Source organism: Phyllostomus discolor, chromosome 6 (genome assembly GCF_004126475.2).
Source record: "Phyllostomus discolor isolate MPI-MPIP mPhyDis1 chromosome 6, mPhyDis1.pri.v3, whole genome shotgun sequence".
Taxonomy (NCBI): domain Eukaryota; kingdom Metazoa; phylum Chordata; class Mammalia; order Chiroptera; family Phyllostomidae; genus Phyllostomus; species Phyllostomus discolor.
In genome coordinates, this window is record NC_040908.2 from 13948583 (window position 1) to 13973466 (window position 24884).

A 24884-nucleotide genomic window follows, 5' to 3' on the forward strand; every position below is an offset into this window, starting at 1 on the left:
TTAATTATAGAGAGTAATATATAGAGATAATTGAATAACCTGTACTGTACTGTGTCGAGGATAAGATATTTTACGGTAATGGAGAAAATGTGGAGTTGCTGTGGTTTCTTGGTCCAGATCTGCTTGTTGTGAAGTACAGGAGTCACGTCACCTCTGTGTAGCTAGGTTGGTTTGTTCCTTTCTTTCTTGATATGAGAGAGAGAGGGGAAGAGAAAAGGAGAGGTAGAGGTAGAGATAGAGAAAGAGAGAGAGAGAGAGAGAGAGAGAGAGAGAGGGATTTGTGCTCCACTCATTCATGCAGCCATTCGTTGATTCTTGTACGTGCCCTGACTGGGGATTGAACCTGCAACCTTGGTGTATTGACATGGTGCTCTAACCAACTGAGCCACCCAGCCAGGGCCCTAGGTTTCTTCATTTAAAGAGTCAGTGATCTCTGAGCACTTCTGTGTAGGATCAAAAGGATATCATGTATAATCTTGAAAAGACTGTTATAGTCAGTATTGATCCTGAGCACTCTCCGAGTGTAACGTAAAGCCAAAAGGGTAACATTGTTTTCATCAGCAGCTTTTCAAGGTTCCTATCACTTAGGACTGAAGTCTGAAATGCCTTGGCACCAAGGAGAAATGTATACCAAGACTGCCACCTCCCTCAGTGTCGAGGTATTAATAACCAGTTCTGCCCTAAGACCTGGGCAGGAGGGGCCCCTGCCCTTGGCCCTGCACCTTGTCAATCATTTTTAGGGGTCATTCTTTTTGTTCCCTGTTTCATCTTCCTGTTTTCCAAGTTTATGAAGATATTCTTCCATGTTTCTTGTATTGGGAGAATAAACTGCTCCACTGTTTACATCATGGTCTACAATCTATCCAGAATTGATTTTAGTGTGTGGTATAAAAGTAGGGCTCGAGGTTTTTAAAAATCCAGGTGGATTTTTAATTGGCCCGGCAGCACTTATTAAAAAGATCATCCATTCTCCACAGCGCTGCAGGGCACCTTGGTTTCGAATCAGGTCATAAACGTGTGTTTGTTTCTAAGTTCTCTGTCTTGTCCCATTGGTCTGTCTGTGTGTCTTTATGCCAGTCCCGCCCTGCCTTAGTCACTGTCGCATCATCTGGCAGGTAAGTCCTCCAGCTTTGTTGTTCTTCAAGGTTGTCTGGGCTGGTTTTGTCCTTTTGCATTTACACATACGTGTTAGAATCAGCCTGTGGATTTCCACCAGGAAACCTGCTTGGATTTTAATGAACACTGGGTTGAATCTAGAGAGCATTTTGGGAAAGAAATAATATGTTACCACGATAGAGATTTATAATCCACGAATACGAAATATCCTTCCATTTATTTAGGTGTTCTTTAATCTTGTTCAGCAATGTTTTATACTTTTTATTGAGGTAATAGTTGCTCATTGTGGATATATAAAAGTACAATTGATTTTTTTATATTAATTTGATATCCAGCAACCTTGTCAAATTCACTTTTTAATTCAATTCTTGTAGTTTACCTGTAGTTTCTTTCTTGCCTTAGTGTTTTTTACATATATAAGTCATATCATCTTAAAATAAGTTTTATCTCTTCCCATTTAATATTTGTGCCTTTTATTTCTTGTTCTTGCCTTATCGCATTAGACAGGCCCTCCTGCCCATTAGACAGAAGCGGTAATGAGGAGGTGCCTGTGTCTTGCGCTGGCTATGCTCTGAATGCACTCCAGCACGTGGACTTGTCTCAGGTTCATTTAGAGCCCAAGTTCCCCCTTTGGACCACTCTCTTTGTATCACAGAGCCACAGATTCCCTGCCCGAAGGGTTCCGAGTGCACTTTCAAGGCCTACACGGGACTCTTCCCAAGATCTGTCCTGCTCAGGGCAGATGAGCGAGGCCGCTGTTGTGCCACTTCGAGACTGATGGATGGCCAAGGGCTGTGGATGGAGCCTGGCTGTGCGGTCTGGGAAGTCCACATGCCTGCACACGAGGCCCTTAATGGCGTGGGACAGAGGTGTGGTGGGGAGGTGAGGGGGCGGCTGCAGGCTGGGCCAGAGACTGGCTTTCCCTTAGCCACCAGCTTCTGGGTGGAACTTGGAGATGTGGTCTAAGTTAGACTCAAACTAGGAGTCTAACTCGTTATGAAGTTGTCAAGGTGGGAGGACAGGACACATTGTATTAACAGTTTATAACATTGAATTATAATGTTTACATATTTAGGTGTCTCGTATGGGGACCTCCATTTAAATTCTTCCTTTGGGTCTCAAAAATGTTAGTGGTGAGTTTGTTGGTCTGTTGGTATCTGTAACATTTTCAATTTTACTTTGAGTCTTAAATACTTGATTTGGAAATTTCTGATGTTTGTATTGTCTGAGTAAAAAATAGAAAATTGATCAAAGCTACAGGAAAGCCATTACTTCCTTACGCATGTAAAACTATTCAGTACAAGTGATAAAGCCGCAGGCATTTAAAAAAGTCTGTATTACCCAAGTTACCTGGGTTTAGGGTCTGTTTTATATTCATGAAAACTGCATTTCAAAATGAAATAGACAGAGTCTCTGACTGATTCAATGACTCCTTGGGATAAAGATGTTTATAGGTTTTCGGTTCCAAAATGACTTGAGAGCTGGAGAATGTATAGGTTCCAACACAGACTTGGAAAACCTTAGGCATAGACGAAGGGTACCTGAACTTTCTGGTGAAACGATGACATCGCAAAAATGCCGGGAGTGAGGACACCGAGGGGGTAGTTTCCAGGGAGGGATTAGAAGGGGGGAGGGTGAATCCCTGAGCCCATGAAGGGAAGGGGGCAGAGCAGCCAGCCACAGTTCTCTCCCCTGTAACAAAAGGCCCCACGTAACATCAGCTTCCATAAGACAGAAGCTTATTTTCCTGCCTCACTTAGTGACCCGGGGCTCACCTGGGGTCTCCTCTGTGCCAGGCCCTCGCCTCCTTCTGCCTGTCAGATGCTCCTAACCGAATGCAGGCCCGGCTGCCCGCTGCTTCGAGAGCCACCACTTGAGAGGCAGGTGCCGATGTCAAGGAAAGTGGTTTTATTCTGGTGCCGGTGACCTGGAAGAGGAGGGGCCCTCGTCTCAACGCCCAACTTAGCATCTCAGGCGTCCTGGCTGGTTTATATGGGGGAACCACGGGAAGAGGGGGCCAAAGGAATTTCTGGCAGTGTGAGTTTTCTCAGCTCTGCTCTCGGGTGGTTTCAGTGCTGTCTCGGGCGTGCCTTGTCGTGCCATTTCTTCCCTCTGTCCGCGGTTCCCTGCTGACACCTGGGAGGAGGATGTGCAGGCTGCATTTGCTGTGGCCGGTTCTGCACAAGTCACTGACGCTGGCCCACCTTCTTGTGGTCAGGACCGTTCCTTGGTTAACTAAGTAGGAGGTGTGCATGCTGATGTCTATAAAATACTTACAAGGAAACTCTTAGTGCATGAATCTTCTGTGAGTCTGTTAGTACAGCCTATTCTCTGACCACCGCCTGATGAGTACATTACGTTGACTTTGGCCACGGTTGCACGCCCCCCACACTGTGCTTTAGCGCCACGTCCCAGCCTGGGAGAAGGGGGAGGTAGGGGCCACGGAAGGTGCACTTTTTCCCTTGAAGACACAGTTCAGGAGTGACACGTACCAGCTCCTGTGCTGTCGATCAACCCACTCTGGCTGCAGGGGCGTTTGGGGCATGCATCTGCTTTGGGAGATCAAATGCCCAGCTAAAATGCGGGTGTTCGATTACTAGAAGAGGGGAGATGGATATGAAAGGACAGTGGTTACTGTCTGCCTCACCCCTCCACCAGCTGAGAGTCTTAGAAAGGACCCTGGCAGTGTCAGCCACCTGGAGGTTGCCTGGGGGAAGTATGTCCCTGGAGGGCATGCCAGCACACTGGCTGGCTGGCCCCTGCTCTGAGAAGAAACTGAGGTCCGCCCAGAACTGCAGAGTGCCGTTGAACTGTACTACAGCAACACACCACAAATGCCCGATGGAAATGGGCTGCTACATAGATGCCATTCTCAAAAGTCTTACGGTTAAAAAAAGAGAGAGAGAGAGAATTAAAAAAAAAGGAAAAGGAGCCCTGGCTGGTGTGGCTCAGCGGATTGAGTGCTGGCCTGCGAACCAAAAAGTTGCCGGTTCAATTCCCAGTCAGGGCACATGCCTGGGTTGTGGGCCAGGTCCCTGGTTGGGGGCATGTGAGAGGCAACCCATCAATATTTCTCTCTCACACTGATGTTTCTCTACCTCTCTTTCTGCCTCCCTTCCAGCCTCTCTAAAAATAAATAAATAAAATCCTTAAAAAAAAAAAGAAAAAGAAAAGAAGAAAAAAAAAGAAAAGGCTTAAGGTAGCTTTTGATTCCTGCCTGGGTGGATAGAAGAGTTGCCAATGGTAGTGACAAGTGTTTCTAACTTTATAAATTAAAGTTACAAAGTTATAATTCCTTATAAACAGTTTTATACACTTTGTAAATATATACATTCTGTATAAAGTGCTCTAATGTTGTAAGGTCCTTGTTTTCAGAAACTGGCCAAACTGCTGCTCTGTGGCACGGAGCTGGTGACGAACATCCAGGTGGCCACAGACATCAGAGAGATCCACAGGAGGGTGGAAGAAGAGGAGCTGAAGCGCCAGAGGTGAGGGGCCCCCTGCTCTGAAGCCTGGTGGCTGCTCAGGGATCTCCTCTGTGTGCCCCTAAGTTCTCTCTGGTCCTTGGACAGTGACTTTGTCGAACTTAGTCTAGTAAAATCTTCTTCTCGCCCCCTTCTGAATTCTTCCTCCTCCTTTCCTTCCCTTCTCCTGAGTTCCCACCCCTCCTCCCCCCTTTCTTAAGTATTCCCTTCCGGGTGCTGAGCTGTGTGGGTGCAGCCGGGAGCGAGCAGAGCTCTGGTCTTGATGTCGGCAGTGTAGGCAAGACAGACACGGAAACACGTCACCACAACTTGTGTAGAAACGAAGGTTAGGTGTAAAGAGTTGTGGAATCATATATGGGGGGGCCTTTAATTCTCTCTGGAGAGATTACAGGGGAAACCTCCAGGCAAAGTGACACTTGGGTTGGGCCGTAGAGGATGGGTTGGGTTTGAGGAGCGGGCGTTTTAGGCAGAGGGAACAGCTTGTGCGCATGCGTGGATCACGTCATGTGCTGGGAACTGGCATGATAGGGAAGGGGGTACAGTCCGCGGGTTGGGGGATGGGAAGATATGAGAGTAAGAAGGTTGGTTGGGTTGTCCTGAGGTCCGGTTAATGAGAGCAACCAGCCCCACAGACATCTCAGTGTTATGTACGATGTAGCAGGTATTGAAGGACAGGAGAGACTCCACGGTTGATGCGCAGGGCATCAGAGGGATCACGGGGCCCCCCCGGCAGACCTCCAGTTCCCGTCCTCAACAGGTGGGCTGTGCCCGCACCCCTCCACCCAGCTCTCAGGTTGCCCAATGGGCTACCGTCCATCAGTGGAGCGGCCCACTTGACTGTTAATCCAGCTTTGCATATACATGCACAGTACGAGTTTAACAATGGTGTTTTTAGTTGTTAAACATGAGCTCCCCTCTTGGCAGCTGTACCACCTTCATTAGTATATAGTTGGTGACTTTATTCTCGAAACGTCCCACGGACTGGCGTGGGCTATCCCAGGAACTCAGCTGGCTGGTCCCCAGCAGGGCAGCTTGCGAAAGGCCCGGAGTGCTAGGCCAAGGAGTGGGGACTCGTGCCGCAGATGCTCAGGGCAAATGGAAGGGTTTGAAGTGCAGAGTTACGAGACGAATGTGGGTTTTGGAGAGGCGGCCCGATGGCTGTGTCTCGTTTTTCTGAAGAAGAAAATCAGTTGAAATAGAATAGGTACTATGCGGCCGAGCTTGGAGGGTGGGAAGGAGAAAGGGGGTCAGAAGATGACTGGGTTGCGATTCCTGTCCTTCAGGGGGTGTGCACGCTTGTCTGGAGACAGTGTCGTGGAAGGGCCATCTGCTGGAGCAGGGACGGAGTCTCAGGAGCATGCCCTGTGCCCTGTCCTCAGACCTAAGGCCTTCCTTCAGTCCAGGCCCAAACTGGGCATTCTCCATCACATAGTTTCTTCGGAATTTCTAAGAACACCATCACTATTTTCCATCGTTAATGATGGAGTCTCCCTGTGTGTACATCCTGACGGACATTTACTGGCCATTTGGGAGAGGAATGGCCAGACTCTTGAGGTCATGCTGATCATGACAGTTCATCATATGAGTAGCATTTGCTCAGTCAGTGACGGCTGCGCTGAGCATCACCCCACTCGGGCCTGACGACAGGCACGTGGCAGCAGAGGCTCTCGCCCTCTCCGTGTCACGGGTGAGAAAAGTGGGGCTCGCAAGGCTGAGTACTGGCTTGGCCAAAAAGTCTGGCTGTTTTTTTCTGTAAAATAAAAGACATGATTTTCATTTTCACCAACAACTTTACTGATTTGGGTATTTTGAGTATGTTGGCTATCTCCCGTTATTGGCTTCCCGTGGGCAGAGGCCAGGGGTGCTGCTAAGCCTCCTCCAATGCATAGGACAGCCCCACAGCAAAGAACTATTTGGCCAAAATGTCAATAGTAACCAAGAAACTCTGCAAACCACTCTTGACATGTTCGATCAGTCACAGCACCTTCTCCACGCACTGCACAAGTCTTTTTTTGTATTACACAGTTGCATTTTTACCTTTCTTGAAATAATAAAGCATAGTGTGCCCAAAATGTTTCATATCTTCTTCCATCTTCAATATTAAAATGGCTGCACAAAAATTCACCAATTTGGATGTTTTTTTAAAAAATGCACACTGACATAACAGCTGTCACAACACAATTTAACAAAATTGTTTTGAATGAAGTTAAAGGAAACTAAGCACTACTAGAGCCATTTTACAGAAAAAAAGTCAATGAACTTTTTGGTCAACCCAATAACTTGTTTAAAGTTGAGAAGCGGTTAGTAGCAAAGTCAGACTTGAACACAAGTTACGTAACTCCAGTGACCAAGTATTTAACTACTGTGTGTCAGCCTCTTCCTCAGAAGCGTGTGACCAATGGACGCTTGATCTGTGTGCGTATGTGCCTGTGTGTGTGCATGGCTTTACTGCTGATCTGTTTGTTGTGTGCCACTTTGTGTATTTGGGCTTGGTTACTTTATACCCAAGCATTAAACTGAAAGAAGCAGGCTTCTCGGAGCCTGGTTTGGTTTTGGGTGGGCGTGTGTTGGGGGCAGTGCTTGGTACCCCAGCCCTGTATGATGGACTCTGAGGGACCCGCCCGCTCCGTTGGAAGGCAGCATCAGAAGCGGAGCTGGCACGGACTGCACATTTGTATTCTCAGGCTCGAAAAACTGGAGAATGAAGTCAAGACCAGCCACGACAAATTCGACGAAATCACTGCCAAGTGGAAGGAGGGCAAAGAGAAGAAAATTCCCCAGGAACTGTGGGAAATGCTCAACACCCAGCAGGAGCACTGTGCTGGGCTGATAGAAGATAAGAACAAGCTTATCAACGAGTTACAGCAGGCAAGGGGCCCGGGTCGTTCAACCCAGCCAGGTGGGGTCCGGCGGGGGGCGGGGGTTTTCCACTGGGTTGTGGGTCTGCCTTTCCTGAATGGAGAAGTGCAGAGGCCTCACCTCAGGCCTCAGAGCGCCGCACAACTCCTCGCCACCACCCGCACTTTTTCCCGGGCCCTCTCTGGTGCTCCCGGAGCTGCTCCCCCCCCCCCCCACCGTGTAATTCCTGGTGGTCGCTGGTGCGGACGGCGGGGGTCCCGGTGGCGGGTGCTTCTGTCTCCGTGTGTGACCAGCCTTTGACGTGCTCTCGTCCAGGAGTTAAAAATCAAGGACGACCAGTATGTGAAGGACTTGAAGAAACAGTCGGATGACATCAGCCTGCTGCTGGAGAGGATGGAGGAACAAGTGAAGAGCGTGATGAAGACCTTCCGTCAGGAGCTCAACCACATCGAGGTGACAGGGTGGGCGAGGCCTGCCTCCTGCCCCGGGGGGGAGGCGGGCTGGGTCGGGCCTGCCCGCGGAAGGGGGCACCCGCCCATGTCGGTCCTCCGCTTTCTGTCTCCGCTCTGGGGTTTGGGGTTTCGTTAGCTTATTTACTCGTTCCGAAAGTGTTCTGAACGAGGGGGCTGGGGATATGGCCGTGAACAAAACAGGGCCCTCGTGCAGCCTGTATTCTAGGAGACAGCCAGACAACGGAGATGAGTTGCTGAATGTATAACTTGACAGGTGCTTCGAAAGGAAATAAAGCTGGGTGAGGGCAAGAGGAGCCGAGGAGGGAGATGGGTGCTGCCCAACCATCATTTACTTGATTTATTCATGCGAGTCAGGGGTGGGGGATGGGAGCAGGGCGTGCCAAGGAGCGTTCAGGAAGCAGTACTTTGAATCTGAATGAAATATCAAGTTGAAATGGAGACCTAGATCTTCGTTTTTTTTGTTTTTTTGTTTTTTTTTTAAGATTTTATTTATTTATTTTTAGAGAGGGAAGGGAGGGAGAAAGAGAGAGAGAGAAACATCAATGTGTGGTTGCTGGGGACTGTGGCCTGCAACCCAGGCATGTGCCCTGGCTGGGAATCAAACCTGCAATGCTTTGGTTCGCAGCCTGCACTCAATCCACTGAGCTACACCAGCCAGGTGAGACCTAGATCTTTCTAAAACGAAAGAGAGCCAAGAGGAAGGGCACCTCTCTGTCTGGATTATTATGGACTCGTTCCTGCGTCCAGGCCTGCCCCTCCTGAGCTCCACGCTGCCTTTGCTCTGTGGGAACCTCACCCAGAGCAATCAGAGCACCTCCCCTCGTCCTGGCTGAGTGACATGCCGGGTTTGCCCTGCACCTGCCAGCAAGGGCGCCGGCTTTCCTCCCGCTCCCAGCGGCGGGTGTTGACTGAGCCGCCGGACACGGACAGTCGGCAGGTTCCCTCTCTGAACTCATGAGAAGTCCGAACTCCGTAACACTGACTTCCAGGCAGCTCCCTCTGCAGCCACTTGGTTACGTGACACTTGGCAAATCTGCCTTTGGACCTGACTATGTGTGGTGACATGGCACTTGGCTGTTAGCTTTGGGTTCTTCGACGCCGTGGGACCTGCCTAATCAGAACAGACACAAGAGCCCTTTTCCTTCTCGCCCGTAGAAAGCATTCGAGGTGGAGCGGCAGGAGCTCCTGGTCAGCAACAAGAAGAAATGGGAGCGGGCGCTGCAGGCTCACAACGCCAAAGAGGTAGGGTGTCGGGGGTGACCCGTGGAAGTGGGGTGGCGTCTGCTGTGACTGGCCACTCGGGCCGTCCTGTGTCTTGCGGAGGGTGGCCCTGGCCAACGTTCAGTGCTGCTCAACGCAGTTCACCGGGTGGCCTTGCAGATGGCCGTCACCCTGGTCGTGGCCAGGGCCCTCTGTGCAGCTCACTGTGGTCTCCACGGCCCTGTCACCTTCTCCCTTGATTCCTGGGCATCTACCGTAGCCACGGATGCTTGTGGCCCAAGAAAGTGCTGTAAGACACATTTTAAAGGGTGTGGGGTTCTCACTCTATTTCAGAGACATACGGAACAAAGAAATGACAACCACGATTCAATGGATTTTTTTTTTTAGAAATACAAAAAAAATACAAATATCTGACTACAGGGCCTGTGCTTAATTTTTTTTCAATTGCAGTTGACATGCAATATTATGTTAGTTTCAGGTGTACAACATAGTGATTAAAGATTTCCGTAGCTTACAGAGTGATCATCCCCATAAGTCTGGTTATTACCATGTGCAGTTATTACAAGACTGCTGACTCTTCCCCGCGCTGTCCCTTGTGTCCCCCCGTGCTTGATGTCCCGATGGTGCACTCCTCTTGGACATTCCGGAGGAAGGGCCCTGGTAAACAATACACAGCCTTGGGGCACGAGGGCTTCCTGGGGCTGACAGACTCTCTTCCGAGAGTCACGACACTTTCAGACCATCCCCTGTGCCACCCTTGCCAGCCACCGGAGGGAGTGAGACAGGGCAGGGAAAGGGCCTGACTTCCCCCGTCCTCCTGTGCCCTCAGCTGGAGTACCTCACGAACCGGCTCAGGAAGGTGGAGGAGTACGAGAGGCAGCTGAGCAAGCAGAGGGTCTGGGATTTCGAAGAGTACAACATGATCAAGATCAAGCTGGAGCAGGACGTGCAGGTATGGCTGGCTCCTCAGCCAGAGCGGACGGGGCGCGCCTGGGTGCGCGCTTCAGCCTCGGCGTCTGCTGACGACGTTCTAGAGCTGGTCCCTTCAACCGATGTTTACTGGTGGTCTGCCTGCCTTTAAACGGCCACACCTGCAGGAGCTCATGCACAAGGTGCACCGGAGGAATGCTCTCTCCAGTCAATGGGGGGAGAACTACCAAGATGCCTAAAGGGGTCTGGACACCAAGGCACAGGAGGAATTGTTGAGAGAGTTGTGCATAGTAGCTGAGCAGGTGGAAACTGTCCTGAGGGCAAGTTAGCTGCATGGCAGGCCAGAGCTAGGACAGCCACCCTCCAGTGGGTGTCTGCCGTGTTCCAGGCCCTGACGCCCAGGTTCTCACCCTCATCCTCACCCTGACATGAAAGGGGGTGGCCTAGCATTTCCTGGGCCAGCAAACGGAGGCTCAGAGAGAAGGCTACTCATCCAGTAGCCTGGATTCGAACCCAGTTCTGTCTGGCTCTGTATCCTGTGTCTTTGCCATGATTCCAAGCAGCCCCCTGACTGACGGTCGGACAGCGCTGTAGTGCAGCTTCTGAATCACCATGAGGAAGAACCTTCTAATAGTTAGGACAATCCGATATAGAAAAGTTTATCCCTCAGAACACAGAGTCCTTTATCTCATCAAGTATTTGGAGGCTGAATGACTCTGTCTGTCCTCATGCTGCGGAATCCCTGCAGTGGGCGGGAGGCTAGACTTTCCTGGTTCCGACCGCTCTCTCCGAGGCTGGGATTCTGTGTCTCAACGTCGGTTTAAAAAAGTGCGTCTGTGATCACATTCAGCTGCGATACAGTGGCATCTTAATATTCAGGCTTGGTCTGTTTGTTTCAGTGTCTGTCTAGAAAAGCATGTTAAATCACAGCTTCTCCACATAGCCTTTGGTAGAATTTTAGTTCTTCCTCCTCTCGTCATTTTATATGAAGAGGTTAAATTAAGAACCCTATTAGACTACATATGTTTTTACCAGCCCCGAGGGTTTTCCTCGGCCTCACACTAACGTCATGGAAATGAGAGCCGCTGACAAAGAAAAAGAACAGCAGGGTCCGTGACAGAGCGGCCCCGCTGGTGTGGGCTGCACACCCCCCACTTCCCATGAAAACGCCTATTGTTACGCTTCCTCAAGTTATCTTGGTTCTCTGATAATTTATGCGACAAAACTACACACTGTCGGCCTCAGCAAAACGATGGGACTTTGTGTTCTTTTTGTTGTTGTTTTGTTTTCTTTTTGTGCTAAGAGCCCTTACTGGAAAATCTACCCTCTTAGAATTTTAAGTCTGCAGCCTGGCATGGTTAACCACGGGCCGTCTGGTGCACGCAAACCTCCGGACTTACCCACCCTGTGTAACCGAACCTCCGTGCCCTTTGACCGATGCTTCCCCATTTCTTCCTCCCCCCAACCCCCAACCCCCAACCCCTGGCAGCCCCGGGAGCAGATTCTTCTCCTGCTTTCACGAGTTTCACCATTTTAGACCCCATGTGTAAGCGAGATCACGCAGCTCTGTCTGTGTCTGCTTTATTTCTCTTAGCATGACATCCTCCAGGTCCGTCCACGTGGCTGCAAATAGCAGAATTTCCTTCCTTTTGAAGGCTGAATAATATTCCAGTGGGTGTAGTACCATCTTTCTTTATCCAGTAGTTCATTGCTGGGCACTTAGGTTGTTTCTCTATCTTGGCTGTTGTGAATGAGTCTGTGATGAAGATATGGGTTTCTATTCCTTTGGATACGTTCCCAGAGTCGGGAACTGGGTCAAATGATAACTCTATTTTTAATTGTTTTGAGGTGCCTCCAGTGGTTCCCATAGTGGCTGCACCAGTTAACATTCTGACCAGCAGCACACAGCGGTTCTCTTTCCCCCGGGTCCTTGCCAAAGGGCCAGCACTTGTCCTTTGGTTTTTGATAGTAGCCATCCTAACGGTATGAGACGGCGTCTCATTGTCGTCTTCATTTTCATTTCCCTGATGATTAATGATGTTGAGCACAGTTTCACAGAGCTGTTGGCTATTTGTATGTCTTCATTGAGAAACATCTATTCAGGTCCTTTGTCCATTTTCTATTCAGGAAATGTATTGATTTTGCCATTGAGTTGTAGGAGTGGAACCTCATGTTCTTAATCTGACTTTCAAATTCCTGAGCAAAACCAAACAATTTGGAGACGTGGGGGATGATGGGGGTTTGGTGAGGTGAGACTAAGGAGGCAAGGGGCAGAGAGAAGGCGGGCCTGGGACACCTGGTGGTCCTGCCCCCCCCCCCCCATTGTGGGCCTAACGGTGGGGAGTGGGCGTGTGGACACTCAGAGCAGAAGTGTGTGCGGTCCCCTGCAAAACAGTTTGCTCCTGTGTTCGAATGGAAGCCCAGAGTGCGCTGCACCGAGTTACACCCTCAACTGGGGAAAGGTAATCAAATCAGGGACCTCCCATTATCATAGTGGGTGCAACATTCTAGTAGGTTGGACTTTATCACAGCGCCTCCTAGCTGCATTTTTACTGGACATTAAAGTCAAGTAGCATCATTTTTTTGCCAAGCATTGTGGATATGGTGTGCATGCAACTCAGCACCAACTTTGCTTTTCCTAGTGTGTAGCACTGTATCGGTTCTGAAATATGGAGCTAAGATTTTGGTAAATCACACACACAAAAGAAAGGATTCAATACTCATAGACTGGGTTTGATGGATAAAGTAGAAGAAGTAAAAAAAGAGTGTATAGTGTTCAAGTGCTTACTGCCAGTAAGGTCGCATTATTAATGAGCAAAGAGAAGCTGATAAGCATTATGCACTCATAGGGAGTTGACCACGTCTGACCACCACCCCAAAATAAAACTGCTAGAAAAACGTAGTTCCTGATGCAGGAAGTAAAACTTTTCAAAAAAAAAAAGTCCTTATGTACTCATTTAAACATACAAAATGATGTAGTTCAACTTTTGGAGCTGTTACCTTTAATACAAGGACATTAATCACAAAATATTAAATATGGGTTATTTATTCAACAAATATTGTGAATTTATATTGTGTAAACCACAAAGGTAAATAAGGGACAGTCCCTGCCTTCAATGCTTCAATGAGAGAGAGAGAGAGAGAGAGAGAGAGAGAGAGAGAGAAAGAGAGAGAGAAATGGTACCAAAGAGTGAGTCACGGTGAAGAGAAGGGTAAGCAAGCTTATAGGCCAGACTGAGATTGCCAGTCTAAGGTGGTTCCAGAATCGAATCCAGGTCCTGTCCTGGGATCGAGGTTGGTGATGAGGAGGCCCAGTGGGATCTCTGGAGTCAACGGAGAAGGCCAGAGGGAAAGGCTGTTTCACATTCGCTTTGTGGGCACCGGTGGCCGTGGGCTTGCGCAGCAGCTGTGGCGGAGCTCGGACTGGCTGCCCCTGGGGAAAGAGGGAAGCTGTCACAGCTCCCGCAGGGACAGCGAGGGACTTCGTGGCTGGTTAGAATGTAACCTTGATAAATTATTCACGAAAACCAAACCTGACATTTTGCCATCAGTCTTGGGAATGTAAAGGACAACTTTGCAAGATGTCTTTGCATAAATGAAAAATAAATGGAGACATGTAACAAAGTCAACCATTATTTTTAAAGATAAGACTATGTGCAGTGTGTGGCCATCCAGAATGGCTGTATACTGAGACTAAGACCTGACGGAAGTAGCAGCAGGGCCACCAGCACTAAAATCACGGTGAGCACAGGTGTCGCAGACTGACCATGAGGGGTGTAACTCATGTAACCGCCTGCCGTAGACTCTGCCGTAAGAGGCACAAGACTTTTTGGTTAGTTCTGCAAGTTCAGTGGCAGCACCGCCAATAACTTGTAACTAGTGTCATGAACATGAAGCCCCAGAGGTCGCCTGGACAGAGCTGAGGTGGCGAGGGCTGACACATGGTCGGGCAGAGGTGGTCAGCAGAGATGCCGGGGGCATTGCTTGTGCCCCCAGACGGTCTCTAAGAACGTGCTGGAGCAAAGAGCAGGAGCAAATGCTTTCACAAAAAGAAATAAAATTGCCAGTAAATATTCAACTACGCGCGCAGAGCAATGTAAATGAAAGCAATCCGGTGACAGGTTATTATTATTTTCTGCCTAGAAAATCAGCACAAATTTAAGGTTTTCTTTACAGATTAAAAAAATATGTACCTTATTGTTTTTTAAGGTTTTATTTATTTTTTAGAGAGAGGAAGGGAGGGAGATAGTGAGGGAGAGAAACATCAATGTGTGGTGGCCTCTCATGCACCTCCTGCTGGGGACCTGGCCTGCAACCCAGGCATGTGTCCTACACTGGGAATTGAACCAGTGACCCTTTGGTTCGCAGGCCGGCACTCAATCTATTGAGTCATACTGGCCAGGGAAAATTTAAGTTTTTTCAGCTAGGTGAGATAGATACTAGTGGTGCTTCCACAAAACTAACAATAAAAGTGGCACCAATGATAATTTTTTCCTTTCAAGATGTATTATGTAGGGAAAATAGAATCCATTTACATAGTAATTGCTATGCAATAATCTGCCTTGAAGAATGAAATTCATATAGCATTTCACATGATAGAGCTTGCATTGCAACTAGTGCTTTCACTGTGTTATAAATATAAACGGTGTTCTGTGATTAGATAAGTCTAGGAAATGCTGTCTTAGCCGCCAGGTCTTGCTGCAAAGCTATGGGCAGGAGGAGGGACTTGGTCAGAAACCCTGGGGCTCTGGTCTCAGGGCCCCCGAGGATCAGAGGGGAGCCTGGAACAGCCCCTCCCCGTCATTCCAAACCCGGGGCAGCTCCAGGAGACCCCCCTTCTCTGTGAATGTTCACGCGTCTTCAGATTGTCTCCATCCAACGCGGAGCCTTTCTGCTGGACTTTGTGCTGTGCCGCCTCCTGGACCAACGACCTCCCCCACGGCCGGGGCAGGCGCATCAGCAGCAGTGAGGCTGGTTTCTTTGGGAACATGGGGGCCATCAGTCCTTGCGACTTGCAGGAATTGCTGCTGAGAGTCCCTTTCCCTAGCGGACACTCGGCTATCCCTAGAGGGGCCCAGGGCTGAAAACTGCTCAGTCTGGGGCCAGCCGGGCAGCTGCACGTGAAAGGTGGCAGCACTGTCGGCCTCTTCCACAGTCCCTTCGGGATGTTCGAGTTGGAGATTTCTAAGTGAAATGTAATGACGCTCGGGAAGAGTCGGGAGCAGCTCCCTGCCCCACCCACACGCCCTGCCCAGGGGCTGGGCCTGCACGTAGAACTTCACAGCGGGCCCCGGGCCGTGCTCAGTGCTGACCGGCTGTGGGGAAGCCGGCACTCACACACGGGGCCGGTGCAGCGTGAGCCAGAAAGTGCCTCTGGGAAAGCAGTTTACTGAGAGCCTTTGACCTAGTAATTTCACTTTTGAGAATCTACCGTAGGGAAATTAAAAAAAAATACTCCCAAATTTTTATATACAGTTGTTCCCAGAATTATGTTACAGTTTTATTGAAATTATAATTTATAATTTTAATTTATAACTTAATTGAAAATTATCAAAACAATATAAATGTACAGCTGTAGGGAAATGGTAAAATTATGATCTATGATGAATATGCCATACATACTTCCTATATGATGAATTGTTGTATTCAAATATGTACTATTAAAATCATGGTAATGAAATTTTACTAACGTGGAAAATTCTTATGGTGTAATATTAAAGGAGAAAAGTAGGATATAAAATTGTAGTTATAGTGGGAGGTGGGAATGTAGGCCGGCCCGGGCAGGGTGGGGCAGGGCAGCCGTGCTTGCTGCTAGGACCCCCACCCCATCCCCCCCCCCCCCCCCCCCCGCCCCGCAACCACAGCCTCGGGTACTCTGGTCTTTACAGCCGGGGTCTGGGGCCTCCCGGCAGGGTCCCATGGAGGGTGTCGGTCAGGACAGCTGCGGAGGAGGGGATGCGGCACCGGGAGGGAGCCCAGGGGTGGGCCGCTCCGAGGCAAGGGTGTACTTACGTGTGATGAGGTTCATCATGGAGGCTGCCATCAAGCTAGGGATACAGTCCATTCCTGTCGCCACCGCCTGTGCCATTTACCATAAGTTCTGCAAGGCCAGCCCGGGTGGCTGATGCCTGTGACCCCTGCTTAGCCGCCATGTCTTCCCTCTACTCAGCAGGCAAACTGGAAGAGCAGCACCTGCGTACTTGTGACATCATCAGTGTGCCCACCAGGCACTTCCACCCAGGCAGCGAGCCCTCGGAGCTGGACTCCGGCTCTGGGTGCTCTGGGTGCTCCGGGACGGCATCGTGCGGTGTGAGCTCCTTGTGCTGAGGGTGCTGCGTTTCCCAGTCTCCTGTCAGCGCCCGCACAAGTACCTGATTTCCCTCAAGAACTGGCTGAATCCTTACTGCTGGCAGCGGACCCCCATCTCCGCCACTGCCTGGGCCCTGTTACGGGACAGCTGCCAAGGGGGGCTGTGCCTTCGGTTCAGGGCTCAGCGCACGGCTGTGGCAGTGCCCCGCCTGGCCCTGCAGGTGTATGGGGTTGAGGTCCCCGCTGAGCCGGAGAAGCCACGGTGGCAGGTGTTTAGTGATGACCTCACCAAGCCAGCTGTTGATAACACTGTGTGATTCATTCAGATTCACACCGTGGACACAGAGATCCCCTGAGGTCCTGGTCCGGGCCTGCCCAAAGAGAGGCCTGGGATGCTCCGTTGCCAGGGGACAGCGCCACCAGGTCGCCGTGCCAGCCAGTCCACAGAGGACTTGCCGGGAGAACTGTTTTGTGTTGCTGGAGGCGGGTGGTGCAGGCAATGGCGTGCTGCCACGTTGAGTCCAGTGCTGCAGCTGTGCCCCGCAGCCACGGGCCCGCCAGTGCCCCAGTGCCGGGAGCTGCGCCTGCAGCAGGCAGGCGTGTGCTGCGGGCGGCGGCCCTGAGGCGCCTGCACCTGCCTTTGTCCTTTGAGAGGGCGCAGACTGCCGTGGGGATTTGGAATCATTAGAGGGAAAATGATTCAAGGAACGGATGGCCCTGTACTTTGGGGGATTTTTTTAAAAGGCCAGATTTATAGAAAGTATGAATGTGTAACATAGATGAAGTTTTATTTTGTATAATGAAAGATGATACAAATAAGAAAAATGTAGTTATAGTTTGACCTTCACTATGTAAAGGACACTGGAAGGAAACATCTCAATAGTTAACTGAGTTGACTCTGGGAAGTGGATTATGGGTAGCTTTTCCTCCTTTTATGTCTTCATTTTCCTTACTGAACTTTATGCATTTTCTACAATTAGTAGAAACAATCAGGAAAAGTTTTTTTTTTTTTTTTTTTACAGATTTTATGTATTTTTTTTAGAGAAGGGAAGGGAAGGAGGAAGAGGGAGAGAAGCATTAGTGTGTGGTTGTCTCTTACGTGACCCCCTCTGGGGGCCTGGCCCACACCCCGGGCATGTGCCCTGACTGGGAATCGAACCCGTGACCCTTTGGTTCATAGGCTGTTGCCCAACCACTGAGCCACACCAGCCAGGGCCAGGAAACATTTTTACAAAGAAAACCCATATAACTGGTAAAAGTAAACACAATTTTGACTAAACAAGTAGAGAGATTGAGAGGCACAGGCGTTTATCATCCCAGTGACCAATACGTTCTTCACTGACCACCTGGTAAAGGACAGATGTTGCAGGCTTCCGTTCTGAGGGAGATGGTCAAATCCTTGTCTCGCAAGGGAGGCTTTAAAGTCCCTGGGAGGGTTAAGTAGGGCACAGTTGACAAATTCCTTCAATTACAACGTGGAGAGTCACCGGATTCCACAGGGGCCGAGGAAATGACTCACCCTCTGATAAGGTGTCAGTGCTTTTATTCTCCTCTGCGTCACCTCCCGGCCAGTTACTCACCTTGGGGCTGACGCACAGGGGGGTGGTGACAGCTGCCTGCAATCACTTCCTCTGTCGATTCCTTGGCAAAGGTCTGTGGCCTCGTGGAGGGAGATGGGATCGAGGCTTAAAAGAGCCTGTCGCCTGTGGCTGCTTTATCAAGATCCGATTACACTTAATCGCACCCTCCTTCCTGCATTTCTACCTGGAGAGGCAGGCAAGCCTGCCTGTGTCTGCCCTGCCTCCAGCTGGCCCTCTCCGATCTTCTTTCCCCAGCCGTCCCAACGGTCTTGCTGCATCGCCTGCACTGACCACTCCACTCTCCTGCTTAACATCTCCGGTGGCCCCCTTTGCCTGTAGGGTAAAGCGTCCAGTTCCCAGCTTGGTCAGGCCCTGCTGCTCTGCCAGCCTCCTTTCTGACATCTCCTGCTTGGGGTTTCCCCAAAGCACCTCTCTCTAGAACTTTCTCCGCTCGGGTGTCCACCCGAGTAACTCCTACCCATTCCCTGGGTCTCAGTTAGCCATGCCGATGCCATCTTTTCAGGGAGGCCTGTCCTGGCCTCGGAAGTGCTCCTCTCATTGGCCCTCTGCCCCCTTGTGCTTACCCCTCCGTTACTTCCTGTCACCGGTGCTTGTCACCTGTCCCTCTCCCAGACAGGGCAGGACTGTGCTTTGTTCACCAGTGTTTTCTCACCAGCACCTAGTCAAGTGTCTGACCTACAGGGTGGGGCAAGAGCAGGCTTACAGTTGTGAGTTCATAGGACAGAGTTTATTCTTCGTTTTTAGGATTTTATTTATTTTTATAGACAGAGGGAAGGGAGGGAGAAAGAGAGGGAGTGAAATATCAGTGTGTGGTTGGCTCTTGTGCGCCCTCTACTGGGGACCTGGCCTGCAACCCAGGCATATGCCCTGACTGGGAATTGAACCAGCGACCTTTTGGTTCGCAGGTCCACGCTCAACCCACTGAGCGACACCAGCCAGGGCCAGAGTGTATTCTTGTATCAGTATTGATTCATTATTGTATTCGTTCCCATATGGACAACTGTAAACCTACTTTCCCCCACCCTTCATGTTCGGCACTCGGTGAATACTTGCTGAATGCATGGATACAGAGAGTGGGAACCCCAAAAGTAAGGGTGGTTGTGTCTGTCCCCCTTTACAAGGGACACGGTTTGTTAAGCTGGAACACTGCCAATGAGAACGTCGGAGTGGGAACAGGGCAGGTTTCTGTGGCAATGTGAACTTCCATGGCGTTTCTAGGGGGCCCCTTTGACCTCCGCAGGGTCTGCAGCGGAGGGCCAGGGGGGCAGGACCTGAGGGCTCTAACTCTGGTCGCCCGTCCGAGTTCGGTGCGTTCGCTTCAGCTTGCCGCCGAATGATTCATGTGTTTTCCGGCTGGCCTTTCATTTGCTTCTCATGACAGGTTTTCTGAGGATCCAGGCAGGACGCTTGTCCTGATCATGCCTCCGATGGGGCTCCAAAATGTGCCGTCAGGGACCCTCGGGCATGACAGGATTCGACCAGGGCGAACTGGTATTATTTTTTCAAACTTTCACTTTAGATTCTTGAGCAGCAGCTTCAACAAATGAAAGCGACTTACCAGCTAAACCAAGAAAAGTTGCAGTACAACTACCAGGTGCTGAAGAAGAGAGACGAGGAAAGCACGGTGATTAAGTCCCAGCAGAAGAGGAAGATCAATCGGTAAGCGAGCGTTCTCAGCATCTTCCTCCGGGGCCCTTCCACGCTGGGGGTGGGGGTGGGCACGTGGGCTTCCCTTTTGTAGGAGGGTCCACTGTCAGAATTATTATTTAAAGTTCTTAAGAAAAGATAACACACTCAGCTGGCTCTGCTCTCCCCTACCTGCCCCTACAAAAGAGCACACAGCAAAAAGTGGGCCGGGAATGTGGGGATGGGCAGGTCGGAGGGCAAAGGGGGAGGAATCGGAAGGTGAGGTGTTCGAGGTGTTCGAGGTGTTCGAGGTGTTCGATGAAGAGGAGGCTGAAGAGGAGGCGTGGTGGGAGAAGGTGGGAGAAGGGAGCTCGGGAGGATGGAGGCGGTGAGGGAGGCGGGACCTTGAGTGGCACCATCCCCTCCATCCTGTCTTCACTGGCCCTTCCCTCTGGCTGCAAACTTACAGTTTCCCTCGTCCTGAAAACCTCTTCAAGGAACCCTGCTGCTCCTCTGTGAGCACACTGTCTTTGTCCTCTGTGGCCTGTGTGGCCATTTTCCGTTGCTTGTCACGTGCCCCCTTGTCCCTCCCCCAACATTCATCATTTGACCTATGACCCCTTAAGTGGACAAAAACCTCCCCCCCCAGGATACCAATGGTGCCATTCGAGCCAAGCACCGTGGCTTCCCTGTTGTTATTGGATACCGAATCTCAGAAATGTTTTCGTCCATTTATTCTTTATTGGTTTCCTTGGGGGGGGGGGGGGCGGTTCTGCCTTTTCTTGCCCGATAAGCTCTTCTAGAAAGCATTTTACCCTTTTGACTCGTAAAAAGTTTCATCGCCTTGAACATCAGTCCCGTGGCTTTGAACCCCACCTGTGTGGAGGACCGCCAGCTGCATGTTCCTAGTCCCGGCCTCACCGCCTCTCTCTTCGTCTGGAGCTGCCAAGAGACATTTCGACTTGGAGAGTCTCCATCATTTCCCGTGTACGGTTTCTGGAACCAGCCTTGCCGACCCCGCGGGTCTCCCGCCCCCACCTCACTCCCCTCCATCTCTGGCTTCCGGCCGGCCGCTGAGGACTTGACTTTGCATTGAGCCCCCCCCTTGCAGCCATCCTTTCCTGCCCCCTCCTTTCTTGCTGCCTGGCTCAGACCTCCAGCATGCACCTGGTGTTTGTCTTTGTTTTATGAGCGTCTGTAATTAGGCGGCACAAAGAAACTCCTCTCCTAAAGGATGTGGAGAGACACTTTGGCATAGCTACTTACAAATTTTTTTTGAAACCTATATATAGAAAGTCTCCTAGAATGCTACAGTTAAGAAAATGAATTAGTTTTTTTTTTAATCAGAGACTGTGTTAACTAATTGTTACATATTACTGAAGATGAAAATATGAATGATCAGTATTTGTGTTTTAGGGACCTCCTGATTATTTCAGAATAATACTTAAGAGGGGAAATTGTATTTTTAGAATTTTTTTAAACCTCACATACGTCGGTCTTCCACCCGCCTGTTTCTGTGTAAGTGGGGCGCTGACACGAGACACCCAACTCTTTAGTGGTTTGGAGTCTGAGGCCCGGTCCTGGGTCTCAAAGCTGGGCCTGCATGCATGTTTCATGGGGCAAGTTTCCACGCACGAGCTCCCGTTAGCTGCAAAGGGGGAGCTGTGGCCTGCAGGTGTTCACCGTGCTGTTGGCCAGGCCACACCTGGCCGTGGGCTGCAGCCTTGGACCACTCGCCTCCCCTGCAAACCGGGGTATGTCAGGGGCCTTGCCACTGCACTCCCCTGGCGCCCCGTGTAGGATTCCGCTGCAGCATTTTCCACACGGGGCTGTGATTAACGTTGGCCTTTGTCTCTGACTGGACTGACATCTTCTCACTCATCTTTGTGTTGGAACATATCTTTGGCATGAAAGAGACCTTTTGTGTTTGATAAGTGAATGCGTGAGTGAATGAGTGAATGAATGAAGGAGCTATCGGACCCGTGATCAGTATCGGCTCTTTGAGAATGGGGGACTCATATATCTTGGGCTCGTGGTGTGGAATGTTAACTGTTTCTCCTCTCTCCGCCCTCCTTCAGAAGGTCGGGGGTTGAGACGGGTGGTTTAAATACGTGGGGTTGGTCCTGGAGAGGGACACGGACACCTGGTGTGTGGAGGAAGAATCGGTCACACTCCCGAATAGGAGACAGCTTCTTGGCGGACTTGGGCTTCTGTGATGTTTTAAAAGCGTTTAGTTCTGGGTGACCCCACGGCCTCCCGTCACCTTCCTTTCCTCGATCACCGCGGGAGCTGTGTCTGGGAGCACACAGACCCTCGTGGGAGCGTGTTCTGCCCTTCTGCGAGTCTGACCCGGGGTTCTGCAAAACTGAGCAAAGTAGGTGAAAGGAACAGTACACCTTCCATTCGGTGGCAGATTAACTTCCATCTCCTCTTCCACCCAGCCTGCACGATGCACTCAACAATCTGAGATTAAGATACGCCAAGCAGATAAAGCAGTTTCAGGAGGACAACCAGTCGCTAACCTCTGAATACAAGCGCCTTGTGATACAGTACAAGGAGCTGCAGAAATCCATGAGGTATTTCCAGGGTGAGGCCCCAGAGTGGAGGCTGCAGGGGAAATGGTGGTGGTGGCTGTGACCTCCTTAGACTTTGATATCGGCCGCTTTTCCGGAGCTGGATCAGGTCACAAAAGAGTCCTCTGTGCTGTCTTCCTTGTCCCTTCATTTGTCTGTCACCTACCTTTTCTTGAGGCTTAATGGGACGGCCTTCAGTCTATCGCAGGTGAGGGGCAGTGGCCCCGGACTTACCATAGTTCCGTCTCAGTTCTTGCTCTCCTACTCATTGGAGGGACCCCAGCCATGCCCTGGGGTCAGCTGACCACGCTCAGGAACTCTCCTTCGCAGGCATTTTACTCTCATTGATGATGAGAAGTTTCGGGAAATTTGGCTGATGAATGAAGAGGAGGCAAAGGATCTGATCAGCAGAGCCTTCAATATAGACAGGATCATCCACACTCATCACCTGGGGCTCCCCTGGACGGCCCCTGACTTCTGGTTCCTGAAGAACGTGGGGCCCATATCTCAGAGGCAGCGGAAGTCCGCCACGCGCATCTTGGAAGAAGTGCTGATGCAAACAGGTGACTAGAACGGAGGAGCCGGAGAGTCTCAGGACTGCGGGGGCCTCTGAGGACATCAGGGCGACCCACTCGCTTTGCAGATAAGGAAACTGCAGTCTGAGGATGGGGAAGAGGTCTCAGGGCCAGGAGGGCTGTGGGCTCTGATGGGCCGGCGTGGCGTTTAAAGTCTCTAATTTGTAGCTCTGCCTTCTCCTCTGTATTATAAACCGGAAGTTCGATCTAGAAGCTTGATATCAGATTCAGGTCCAATTTATTTTTGCAAAGCACACTGTTGTGTACCTCCCTTCGGATAAACTAAGGTCAGGTTGCCTCTCTTTTTGTGATGTTAGCAGCCGTGGATGATCATTGTGTAAGGTCCATTAACTGCATTAGGGATTGCAAAATGGTGGGATTTTCAGTTTTATCACAGTGCCATCATTTATTAGCTGGAACACTTCTGGAAAGAGAGTATTCACCGCATCAGCTATTTGTCACTCTGAGATGTGGTTTGTACAGGAAAATCAGGACAGCTACCTAGGCTTTCTCTGCTTACCAGTTTGCAGAGTAAATGGGTTGGGGCTCTAGCATTTTCCAAATATATATATATATATTGAACACATGGATTTAAGCAAATTTGATATGTTTGCTTTACTGCAATTATTATCCTTACACTCAAACGGTCCCATCTTTGGCTAGCGGGAATCTCTTCATGTTGCCTTCTGGGTCCCATAGACACAACCCTGGTTGCCTTTGACAGTCAGTTTCCAGGCTCTCCAGAATGACCAGGGGTTCCAGGCTCACATTATACTTTTCCTGCTTCAGGTTCGGAAGCAGCCATTTCCCTGGGGACACCTGGTTCTTTGCAGTGGGGAATGGTTTTTGAAACCGTAGTCTGGGTACCTGCGCGATCATTGTTTTGGTTTGCTCACTGTCTTTAGACCTTCTCAGTGGGCAAGCGCAGGGTGTAGGATTCTGTTTTCTAAAAAATATTTTATTTACTTATTTTTACAGAGAGGGGAAGGAAGAGAGGAAGAGAGGGAGAGAAACATCAGTGTGTAGGTGCCTCTCACGCACCCCTCACTGGGCACCTGGCTCACAACCCAGGCATGTGCCCTGACTGGGAATTGAACTGGCGACCATTTGGTTCGCAGGCTGGCACTCAGTCCACTGAGCCACACCAGCCAGGGCAAGATTATGTTTTACAGACAAATCGTGTGTTTGTCCTGATACTTCCTCATCATCAGGATGACAGGATTTTCCCTTCGTCTTATCGAAGTCTGTCTCCTTTTTTTCTAACTTGAAAGTCTCGGTACTCGATGACTCCAGAACAGTTACTCATTGTTTTTATGACAATACCTTAGAATAGTCTCAGAAGGAACCATCAACCCTGCCACTGCCAATGATTGCTAAAAAGCATTCAAACTTCACGGTTCTTTCTGCTCAGAGGGCGTGCTGCCCTAGGGACGCAGAGACAGGCCGCTGGCCTTTAAAGTCACGCAGACAAGTTTCTGTGTGGTTGTGTCAGCAACTGAAGATGCACTTAGGGCTTTCTGTCTTATTTTACTTTTGATATTTGGGCTTGTCTTTTACAATGTAACTCTGTTTTATAATTGTATAAAACAGTCACATGTTCCAAAGTCACAGGTGTGAAACAAGCTCTACTCAAAGAAGTGTAGCTTTCACCCTCCCGTGCCCATTCCGCCTGTCCTCTAGGTAACTGTTTAAAAATGTATGCTTCTTCCTTTCGTTGCTTTTAAGAATTGTAAACGAATATTTGAATATATGTATACAGACCACTTTTGAAGATGAATGAGAGCATATGCTTTTCTCCACCTTGCTTTTTTCACTTACAGTATGTTCTGGAGATCAGTCTATAGTAGTAAGAAGAAATATTCTTTATTCCTTTTTTATTTGGTCCTCTACCACATGGCTGTGGCATTGTTTATTCAGATAGCCCTCTGTGGATTATTGGGGGTATTTCTAGTTTTTTGTTTGTTCACTTTTGCTATTACAAACATCGCTGCAATAACTAGCTCCGTGCACGTGCATCTTCCTGGTTTTGCTAGCGAGTTGTTAGGGATAGATCCCTGGGAGGAGGCGCGCAGGGTCAAAGGGCGAATGCCTCCACAATTCTGTTGGCTGTGGCTCC

At 49.9% G+C, this 24884-nt stretch overlaps 1 protein-coding gene and 1 pseudogene across 2 annotated transcripts in view; both read left to right on the forward strand.

The window, feature by feature from the left end:
• DRC1 (dynein regulatory complex subunit 1) overlaps nucleotides 1-24884 on the forward strand; it is a 37393-nt gene that overhangs the window by 3444 nt on the left and 9065 nt on the right. For both annotated transcript variants that reach the window (XM_028516661.2, XM_036027743.1), the window contains exons 3-10: nucleotides 4492-4604; nucleotides 7286-7469; nucleotides 7776-7913; nucleotides 9089-9175; nucleotides 9984-10106; nucleotides 19514-19653; nucleotides 22062-22196; nucleotides 22524-22756. In XM_028516661.2, coding sequence (XP_028372462.1) covers nucleotides 4492-4604; nucleotides 7286-7469; nucleotides 7776-7913; nucleotides 9089-9175; nucleotides 9984-10106; nucleotides 19514-19653; nucleotides 22062-22196; nucleotides 22524-22756 — 1153 coding nt within the window. The remainder of the gene's footprint in view (nucleotides 1-4491; nucleotides 4605-7285; nucleotides 7470-7775; nucleotides 7914-9088; nucleotides 9176-9983; nucleotides 10107-19513; nucleotides 19654-22061; nucleotides 22197-22523; nucleotides 22757-24884) is intronic.
• On the forward strand, nucleotides 15959-17398 carry LOC114500075 (annotated as a pseudogene).